Source organism: Filicampus tigris, chromosome 7 (genome assembly GCF_054856515.1).
Source record: "Filicampus tigris isolate MCC_2025a chromosome 7, RoL_Ftig_1.0, whole genome shotgun sequence".
NCBI lineage: Eukaryota > Metazoa > Chordata > Actinopteri > Syngnathiformes > Syngnathidae > Filicampus > Filicampus tigris.
In genome coordinates, this window is record NC_141223.1 from 2734011 (window position 1) to 2745153 (window position 11143).

The 11143-nt window shown below is 40.0% G+C and overlaps 1 protein-coding gene across 7 annotated transcripts in view; it reads left to right on the plus strand.

Annotated features, from left to right (window-relative positions):
- Nucleotides 1-1495, plus strand: part of ets1 (ETS proto-oncogene 1, transcription factor) — a 49507-nt gene extending 48012 nt beyond the window's left edge. For all 7 annotated transcript variants that reach the window (XM_086034931.1, XM_086034934.1, XM_086034935.1 and 4 more), the window contains one exon: nt 570-1495. In XM_086034931.1, coding sequence (XP_085891057.1) covers nt 570-785 — 216 coding nt within the window. In that variant the 3' untranslated portion in view covers nt 786-1495. The remainder of the gene's footprint in view (nt 1-569) is intronic.
- The last annotated feature ends 9648 nt before the right edge of the window (nt 1496-11143 follow it).

Genomic DNA, 11143 nt, shown 5'->3' on the forward strand with positions numbered 1-11143 from the left:
TAGCCATAAATCATACAGATTATATGATGTAGAAGAACACCATGACTCATATACATGTGCTAAAAGTGGATGGAAACACTTCTACTCTATAAATATAAAACACATTAAAAAAAAAAAAAAAAAAGACAGGACGACGGTTAGTGAGCGTGCCTTGTGACCGTTTATTTTTATGAGCACCGCTGTAGTGCACTCCATTTTGCCTCAATTGCTTCGCTGATCACTCAACAATTTCCACACAATGGAAACACTTCTGAATGATAATCAATCCAAATTATACCCATCCTTGGTGTGCAATTTCTAAATAGATATGCAAACTTTCACTCTTTGTTTCGCAAATGTAATTCTACGCAGATTGATTAGTCCGGTTCTTCTTTGCATTAGCGTCTCACGTCCTTCGTGCCGTAGTGTTCATGCTAACGCTCAGAGCGTAACGTAAGATTGCATCATTCCACATTGTAATCTCTCATGATATTAGCCCGGTTTCAAAAAAATAACGCTGTAATAATTTCACCACCTAAACGGCAACTCCTAATCCGCTCATTCTGCTCATTCTTCCCGTGGCGCCTTAGGTTGCTCGCAGGTGGGGAAAGAGAAAAAACAAGCCCAAGATGAACTACGAGAAGCTGAGCCGTGGCCTGCGCTACTACTACGATAAGAACATCATCCACAAAACGTCGGGGAAGCGCTACGTCTACCGCTTTGTTTGTGACTTGAAAAGCTTGCTGGGCTACACTCCCGAGGAGCTGCACGCCATGTTGGACGTAAAGCCAGACACGGACGAGTGAAAGTCCACAGAAACACGAGCAAGACAATGAAGCCACATGGACTGGCACTCATTAAGTGGTCTTAACGAACCTTGACTTTTGGGGGACGGGGTGGGGGGTAAAAAAAAAAAAAATGTTTTTTTTTTTTGTTGTTGTTTTTTTTTTAAAAATGACTAACTGTTTTTTGTCATCTTAGCGCTCTTGGAAGAGGTTTTGAGAGGGCGCAAAGCCAAAAGCCTGTATTCATACCCTGTTGCGTTGGAGGTGTGATATATATATATATATATATATAGATATTCTGCTAGTATTGTTGCAGATGTAGGTTGCACCGTGCTGGTGGAGCAAAGGACAAGAGGACCAAGACGGACAACTGTCTCTTTATTTTTCAGCTTGGACCAAAAAAAAAAAAAAAAAGTGTCAAGATGTGTATTATTTTACCAATGCTGACAGCAGCCAATGCAACCCCAGCAGCAGGCTTTTTACTGTAGATTGTAAAACGTATTACCGATAAAGGTAAAACAGTGGAAACAAACCAAGTGTAGCTGTTCGAAGCCTTAAAGGAGAAGCGTGCTGATGGGACTGGATGGCGCGAGACTCATAGCAAGAGTGTCTGTGAGACGACTGAAAGTAACTGTTGCTTATGAAACTTTTTTTTTTTTATGTGCTTTCTTGTCTAAGACATATAGACTGAAACTCTTGAGGTTTTTTTTTTTTTTTTTTTTTTTTTTTTTTTTTGCATATACCAGCAGTATTAGTAAACGGTAGACAATCATTACGGGGAAATTTATGGTTGTTTCAAGTTAAAAAAAAAAAATTAAAAAAAATAATGTCGGTTCACTGTCGTTTTCAGCAGTGTTTGATTAGTCGTCACAAGTGCAGTTGAGGGAAGACTGCTCCGAATGTGTGAAGGTGTGAAGGCAGATGTAAGATGGAGTTTTTAGTTTGGAAATAGGCGATGGAGAGAGAGAGAAAGCTGCATGTGGTCGATGGAGAGAGGGCGAAGGAAATCAACGTGCTCTCACGAGAATTTAGTTAGAAATTGTATTCAAAGTTAATCGCACTCCACAAACAAAATACATCTTTTTCCGCCATGTTATTTTCATCAGCTCAACATTTCTTCAGTATTTTTTTCGATTGAGCTTTTGTCAGTAGTTTATTTGTCAAGTAGTGATGGGCATTTGAATTTTGAGAATCAGGAAAATGAATGTTCAGTTATTTTTGTAATTTGTCAGGTTGGGACATATGTATATGTACATATTTCCTGTGTGGAATTATTATTAATGATAATCTAAAATATTTATTGTTGTTTTTTTTTTTTTTTTTTTTTTTTTTTTTTTTTTACAGTCAGCTGGTCTCGGAATGTTCAGGACTCCGTTTTGTCTCAATTGTGTCAAGATGCAATTAATCAACAACCAATGGCACACAGTCATCCCTTAAGTTATTTATTGTTATGCCCACCTGTAAAGTTGTTATGGCATCTGTGATGTACTTCACTATGTTCGGCTTTAACAGGACCCTAAATTAATGTTATTTTTTTCCGAGTACCCCCTTAGTATAAATGTGACTGGATTGCAGTGCATTACTTTTGATAGGAAATCCCACTAAATTCTCATGAGAACATGCTCAGGAAATAAGTGGATACTCTGAGAATGCGAAAAGCGATGACGTGAAGTTCGGGGGAGCGACGATGATTCCATCCATGTATGTTCGTGCATTACGATTCACTGGTTCCAGATGAGTTTGGCAAACGGGCTGTACACTGGCTTTATGGGAAATGCCAAAGTTGAGCATCATCTTATAAATACAATGTTATTGTTTACAGTAGCTGAATGTTACCCATATTGATGAAAATAGCTTTGGAGATGTCTATTTGTACAGATTGTGTTTCATAATGCGCCACAAGAGAGCCGGATTACGCAAATAAGCAAGCGAAAGCCGGAATAATAACCAAAAGCCTTGTGAGGTCTTTGGACGCCGTCCTTTGCGTATGGACCCTAAAGTTGGGAAGACGGGGACCGTGATTCTCTCACAGTTTTGGACATGGAATGGCACAAAGACTCATGTATTATTTAGCGTGTAGGGGTCTCCCACTGACTGTTTCGAGTGATGTTTCATTGGGAAGATGTTTGTCCAGCCGTCATTATCTGTAGCACTGACTCCACCAATTTGACCTTCAACTGTTTGGTTATCAACAGCTACACTGTTATTTTTTTTCCCTGACATGTTTAAAACACTGTTTTTTTTTTTATCAGCTCCCATTTTAAGAAGCGGAACTTCAGCGTAGACAAACTGTTCCTTTTTTTTTCTCCTGCAGAAATAGTTGGCTTTTTCTTTTTTTCATGTGCTGGGAGTAAACCTGTTGAAATTGGCACAATTCTTTTTTTTTTTTTGTCACAGATCTACTGTATGCTTTGAAAAAAAAAGTTAGCTGGCAAATACCCTTAGTTTGTGGCATATGCATATCCCACCTTCCCCCCCAAAAAAGGATTCAGAAGGAAAACCTTTTTGTTTTCGTTTTTTTTTTTGTATATTTTATAGTATTTTTGTTATGAGATCCTTTTTTTATTGTATTTAGTTCACAAACATTTGAATATTTTTTCAATAATTTATATTTTATATAAAAAAAGGATTTGCAGAAATATGGTGCTCTCATGGGATATTAAAGGTAGCACAGGATTGAACAATGTAGCGATTTTTTTTTTTTCATGTTTTTTTTTTGTTAAATATGAAATAGATTTGTTTGCTAAAGAAAAAGGCTGATGCTGGCCCATCAATGATTTCTGCTGGAAAGGTTTTATAAACTGTAGCCTCTATTTCTAAAATGTACTTCAAAAATGTTATAAAGTATATGTGAACAAAAAATGTGTTTGTATGTTTGTATGGATGGATGAATGTGATAATAACCATAGAACCAGGAACTAAACTTATTGTGATGTGAGAGAATGATGCACAGAGCTGTCCTGGCTATTCGGTACAAAACGGCGATACTGATTCATTAAAAATTTGAGAACCAAATTTACACATAAGGGTGAGCTGCAGTTTATCTTCATGTGAAGAGACTCGCCTCCCTAGCACAAGCATAAATCATTCCCCAGGATGTACTGTATGTCACTCATCAAAATTAATATCGCGCATTTACTGTTCTGATGCAGTCATCAAAAAAAGTTACTTTGTTTTTTTTTACACCTGTATGACAATTAAACATGTTAAAATGTTACTAAAAAAGACCTCGATTTATTAAATAAATCTCCATTATTTCCTACAGGGAAAATGTATTTGATAGTCAAAGACATGGCTGAGAAACTGCGTTCGACCGTAGAAGTTCCACTGTACATCAACACTTATTTTATTGACATAATTTTTTTTGTTTTAATGTCGAGGTTACATTTTAGCGAAGGAGAGAATGGGTGGTGGTTACAATTAGCCAGGTGGTTCTTCTCCTGTTGCATGATCCTCCCCAGAAATGAATACTCACCAGGACTGAGGAAAATCCCCAACAATTCATGATACCACTCACATTTTTATCTCTCACGCAAACTCAATGACACCACTCTGGTTCTCAGGCTATCCCCCCCCCCACCCCGCCCACTTTAGTACCTCAATCAAAGGTGATTTAAAAGCTGGGTTTTCACTGCACCACGCAGAGGACATCTGATGAGAGTGAAATTTCACACGCAGCAGTTTCAAAAAGATGATTTCTGCATCCTACTGACTGCAAAGTATTGCTGTCCTGTCGCCAGCCAGCTTACAGCATCCCATTTGTCAGACCTCAAACCTAAATATTTGTCTCCAGGGTCTTGGTGTGCGGCATCTGTCTCTTAACATTGCTGTGCCAGACAAGAAAAGTGATTAAATGATATAGCTGTAAAATAGTAGAAGGGTTATGATAGTTTTTGACTTTTCATTCTGGCTTTTATTTCATTTTTGCTTTTGTTTTTTTCAGCTAATTTTACTTTTTAGAGCAGGTTTGTTAATTTTCTTTTAGGTTGTATTTTTTTCCGAAAACGGTTCAATAGTTTTATCATTAGTTTTGATGGTTTTTTTTTTTTAATATATTGAGTATTTGTCAAGTGGAAGTAAAAGAGGGAACGGTCACATAAATATTGTGTAAGGTAAACTCCAATTTGCGCGGACCTAGAGCAATACCGAAATAAAGACGTTTAAAATGAACCCTGAAAGCTCATTGATGATATTAATTGACAAAGATGAAAACAAAGGACATTTTCATTATAATTTCACTGGTAGACAGCAAATTTTAATGAAAGATGGGTTTATGTGTCCCCAAACATGTTTTTGACGCCGATTTATAAAATATCTATCTAGCACATCAGATTTTGCGATATTTTCATTTTTTGTTGTTATGTTTGACCTATAAACACTTACGCAATACAGATTTTACGATGTGTTGTAGGCTAATTTCAAGCTAGGAATTTCAGAAAAAAAAATCCACCGTTTGCTGAACTTAACCCCCTTCATAAATAGTAGAAAATATATTTCTATATTACATATATTATTATGAAAACCTGAGGTGCCGAAGAAAAAGCGAGGGGAAATTTGGAATCAGCGCAAAAAAAAAAAGCTAGTAAAGTTTACTTGTATCGCTGATTAAAAAATGTTGTTAAAATGTGTTATCAGTGTTATCGTCACTTTTATGAACATAACATGCAGTTAATTTTGCTAAAAGCCTTTTGGTTTTACTTTTTTACGTACATTTTTTGAAAAATCATTTTTTAAAATTTTAGTTTATTTCATTCGTTTTTGTTATTCATAGTAACCTCGTTTCCATTCATGTAATATGCATTATTGGACATGTTGGCTGTGTGGGAGTGCACAGATCGAGACAAGCGAAACGAACACTGACTTACAAATGATGAGTGGAGCTCAGCAAACTGTGCCTGTGATTGAATATCATACTTTTTCTTTTTTTTCTTTTTTTTTTTTTTTTATCAAGCATCACAGCAGGGTGCGATACTGTTTCCAATTTTGAGGCTCACGAGCATTGTGTCCCAGGCATGCACGTAACACCATTGCCTCAGATCAAGCCGTAATTAGCTGGATGACATTGAAATGAGATGATTTGGGAACACTGCGGGTAAGCATCTTTATATAAACAATAGCAGCATGAAGTCAAACAGCATGCACTTCAAGTGGTTGCCCTTATATTAGAACCCCGGTGGTCCCTATACACTACTCACGCGAGAGGGTTTTTCCTTCTAATTAATCTGTTCACTCCGCAGATCAAAACTGCAATAAATTGTGCTGCTTATTCTGATGTTTAAATAGAAGATCTGCGAGAATACTAAGAATGCAATAGCAATGATTTCATGTCATCGCTTCATTGCACTTTAAGCCTCGTGTACACAAAATAGCCGTCAGTGTAAGATCTGGTGTAAGACATTAACAGTTGCTTTCAACACAACAGGGCGGGAGAAGTGAAATTCAGGATGGGATGGGTTCGCACATCATTCAGGCAATATCTTTTACACAGACACCGTCTCGTCCCCGCGATGACGTAAGGTAGCATGGTGGAACAGTAATTAGCACATCTGCCTCACAGGTGCGAGTTTTTAGGTTGAAATCTTAACTCCCGTGTTTGCTTCTTGCCATTACTTCTCTGCCCCTACCCTCCCACATTCTGAAAAACAGGCACGTTAGATTAAACGATGTCTCTCGCCCAAAGTCAGCTGGGATAAGCTCCAGCTCACCCTAATGAGGACACCATGTGATGTATTTTAGCCCACACAATTTTTCTTCTTAGACGGGGTTGGATGGGCGGTGCAATTTCTAGCTAAACCGATAGGACGGAGTTACACTAAACGTATTGTATGTCAAATAAGTTTTTAATCGAGCACAGTGTGTGGTCCTAAAAAGTACTAATCAGATGTAAGGAAGTATGAGACTAGTCTAGAATTTGCCATAACCGCAACCTTGGGGTGCAGTTGCAGTATGCGCTACTTGAAGGTATGAAACAGGCTTGGCAGTCCACTGCTGCACCAGGACTAAATCCTGTGAAGTCCCATCTTGTCTGTCATTTCAATGCAGCCGGACTGGTCTAATATATTAATGAACCTAAAAGTGCAGTAAAAGTAGACTAGACCTATACTTTCGATGTTTTTTTTTTTTTTTTTCTTAATCTGGCATATGAAGTTTACTCCTACCTTCTGATACCTTCGCTCAAGATACTTAAACGGCTTTTGAATTTTAAGATCTAACAGATGTTCCAAAAACTAAATAGATCCTCACGGTCTTGCATGGAAGATCCTTTTGAACGAAAGAGAATTTCTGTGACGCACAAAGGGCCAAGGAAGACGTTCCATTACGTAAAGAGGCAGTGAAATATGATCTATGTGTCCCCTATGGCCAAGAATGCCTAAGTTAGAAACACTTGCCCGAGGACACATGCTCATCTTAATGTGTCCTCTCCGACATGACCCTTCTCATGGATTTTGAAGAGTTTCGGGTTAATAAAGGTGAAACAATTCACTTATGGCTTACTGCACTGCTGCAACTCCCGAAACGTCAACTTATTGCCAATGACACTTTGCTACAAACGGAAATTTAATAATGCAACATCCATTTTATCTGCCCTCATCATAAGGAGTTTATTTGAAACTGAAAAAAAAAAACCCCGTATAATGTAGTCTAATGTATTTCTTGAGAGAGGACAATGACAATCGCTGTAGCGTTACGACCACGAAGGAGGAGTTTCTTCATTTGTCCAGCAAAGTCATGATTTCGATTTCTAAATTCAAATGTTTTGCCCAAGAGGTTCGCTAGTCCCAACATATTGTAAGGACATTACAGATGGTGAGCCCAACCATGTATTCAAAAGAAGCATTGTCATGTTCAAGTCCAGATTGTTCAGAAGACGTAAAGTAGGTGCAGGAATCAAATGAACACATTTGACCTCTTCTAAGCTCGGTTACTACCAGGTTTACGTAAGCATATAAGTTATCACTTAAGATGCAATGCATCCATATGGTTTCTATTCTGCCGATGTCTGTTCAATGTCACGTGGTGGCTGGAGCCTTTCCCAACTGACTTGAAGCAGGGTACGCACTCGACTGATCACCTGTCAGGCCACGTTTCCACAGTTCACTTGTCGTTCAGAAGGGTACAACCCTGATCCGGCTCGTGTATTGAAGCGGAAAGAGACACGCTTGTACGCTGTGCGTGCTTACGGATGCACGGACTGCTCCGCGTTGACAGTTCAGTTAGTCAAGCCGCCGGTGTGCACGCCATTCTTCCCAAGTGTCGTTTCCACATTGCCTTATTTATAAAAGGGAATACAAACTGCACACGGATTTTCATGACGTGCTCCGGATATTTTACATGCACAAAAATCCTCATTAGACTCGTGCGGTGAGCTGAGACCTATCCCTACTGAATTTCGGCAAGAGGTGGGGTACACCCTGGACTGGTCGCCAGTCAATTGCTGGGCAGTGACAGACATCAATTCCAAATGACCTACCCCCTCCCACGTGCAAGTATTTGAGTCGTTGTAATGTCTTTATTGTGGCTACGTGAATGTGTTTGTTTTGTTTTTTTTTCCAGATCCCAGACTGTGCCCCCCTCTCCTAGCATAGCTTGCGAGTTGCCTCTCTTCCCCCTTCCCTTTCCATTTGTCGTGTCTTGAGATTTGAACTTCAAACCTCAGAATTGCGACACAGATGGAGTAACCAAGAGGCAACTGCGCAATTGAAATCATCCACCTCAAAAATTAACGTAGTGTCTATCGAAAATAAAGCAATGTGACAGTCCCGTGATGCGACAGCATATCGACTTAACTGGGAAGTCAGTCGCAGAACTTTACACGAAGCACTTCCACGCTCTCAAGGTTGGCCTCCTATTCAAAATTCTTTCCTGTGGTCTTTCCATTCATCACTTATTGTGGCTGAGACGTGTTGAACCGCATGTCTCGGCAGGAGCAGCGAGTGTATTATACCATCTTATGAAGGGCAGATCAGGGCCATCCCCTGCTTTGGCTGTTAATTTGCATTTTTATTGCCGCTGTCGCATCCCGAGTTAATACGCCATTGACTCCGGCTGCCACCCCTAGACCGCGCGCCGTCACCTCGCTGTGCCGCCTGAAATGAGAGTGCCTGCTGGCCCCCGAGGTCTACATCGGCTAGAGCTCAGGTACCGGGCGACCTGGCGTTCCGTGGCGGAAATGGAGTGTCTTCGCAGGCTAATGTGGAGTTTCCATTAAGAAAGATGATTGATTTGTGCCATTGCCTTTGCCGCGAATAGACAATAGGCTCGCGCAACGATAGACTAAAATGGGGCTTTGTTTGCAGGTGAGGGCCGCCTGTGAACTGGAGTGTGACAGCAGAGACGAGAGATGGCAAGGCAGGAAGTAAATGAGGAGGTGAAGGGGTGAAAGAGTGGAATACAAGATGAGGGTGGGACATGGCAAAGGTGTGGAAGCTTTTCATTCATTCGAAATGCCTTTCCATCTCAACTTTCTTTTTCGACCACGACGCGGTCGAATCGTAAACAGTTGGATTGTCCCTGCGTAGTGTCTGTCACGTTCAAAAAGATCTCCATGCACTCGCATTAGAAGAAATAAAGTGGGAGGGGGGATTCGAACACATGTTGGTAGCGCTCCAGTTGAACAAGAAATGTTCTTGCTTTTCTTCTGCTGAGAGTCAACTGGGACACAGAAACTTTCCCAGGGCATCTGCTCCAAACGCCCACGTCTGCGTTTTCGTCCAGTAGGAGGGCTTCTTTCACCCTTGAGTCGAGCCGTTGCTGAGCCGCCATTGGTTGCCTGCGCCAGGGCCCAGAAAGGGAAGGCTAGGCCCTGAGAATTTTCCCAAACATTTTCTTCTTTTGCTTGCCTTTTAGCCAACATCTGCTTTCAATCAGTGTTAGTCAAAAGACCGTTTCTCTGCTTGTTGGGGTTAAATACACACACACACACACACACACATGCGCGCACGCACACACTGAGATTGAAGTAGCATAAGAATTCTCTCCTGTTAATGACAATAATAAATGTTTTCATTAGATGATGAACTTTTGTGCAGTAAATAATAATAAAGTTGTTGACATTATCCCTATTCATCATGACAGACCATAGATGCCCACTTATCGCTTATCCATCTTTATTGGCAAAGTAACTTTATGTTAAACCACACACTCTTGTACCACAGCAAAGAATTACATAAAATCACACGTAAAGTATACAAAGTAAAAATGTAAACAAATTCCTTCATGAACATAAAATGTGCAATAGTGAAGTACTGCCCTGTAATACTTATTAAAAGTTTTCTATCCAATCGGATTTTGCAGCAGAAAGTACGACGTCCAGGAGGCTTCAAACACAAACAGTCGATGAAAGGGTGTGGTATATTGTTGTGGTAATAATTTTTAAAAAATATATTTTTTTTTTCTAAGTATCTTTGTTTGGTTTAACGTTATTGTCCCTTGAGACACCGGCAGTTTTTTTTTTTTTTCCGGTTTCTCCCCACTTCTTAGTTACGGTTGGATAGTAAACAGCCAATCAGAATTAGCCCTACTGTCCTACTCCTGATTGGTTAAGAATTGTGGCACAATTATAGCGCCTGAATCGCAAGCGTGAATCAGCGTATTGTACGTGTAGTGGAGAGAATTGCATACACGCGAAAAACATACACGCTTACGCAATTGTGGCAGCGTTCTAACGCCATATCATCGCTGCAGGGACGAATGTGGTAACCGTGATTTAGCAGTATCGCGCTAAATGATTGTAAAGTGTCAGCACAAAATTTTGAGTCATCTGTGAAAGGTTAATAGTGAGGGGAAAGAAGCTGTTGGAATGTCTGCTGTTTTTACTGATGGGCAATCCATCCATCCATTTTTTATAGATATATAAATATCATTTTTATCCATCCATAAACATTTCTATGTGTTGGTGTGGCATGCTGCAGCTCACTGCACGCCCCCCCGACCCCCACTCCCCCATCCAATGCTGTGAAGGTTGATGTGCTTAAGTAGAGATGTACTACATTGCTGAACTTGTTGTGCACTTATTGTGAGATCATGTTGGCTTGCGTTACAATCATTAATACTGTCAAAATCTGGCTGTGAGGCTGTGTAAAAGCATATGGATTGCCAGAGTGTGTGTGGGGGTGTGTGTTCGTGTGTGTTTGTGGGGTGGGGCAAAACACAAATGGTTTGTGGTTTCATGAGCAAACACGTCTTGGCACATCATATTACGGCTTGATTGTTTCAGTGTGGAAAACATTGTCGCTGCTGCACAGTCACAGTTAACATTATGCTCGTACCGAGACTGCGCTGCGGTTGTGCAGCCATTTAGAAAATGCATCAATAATATTCTACTTATTGTTCTATTCATTTTTTTGAATGTGTCAAAAAAGTTGCATGAAAATGAAATT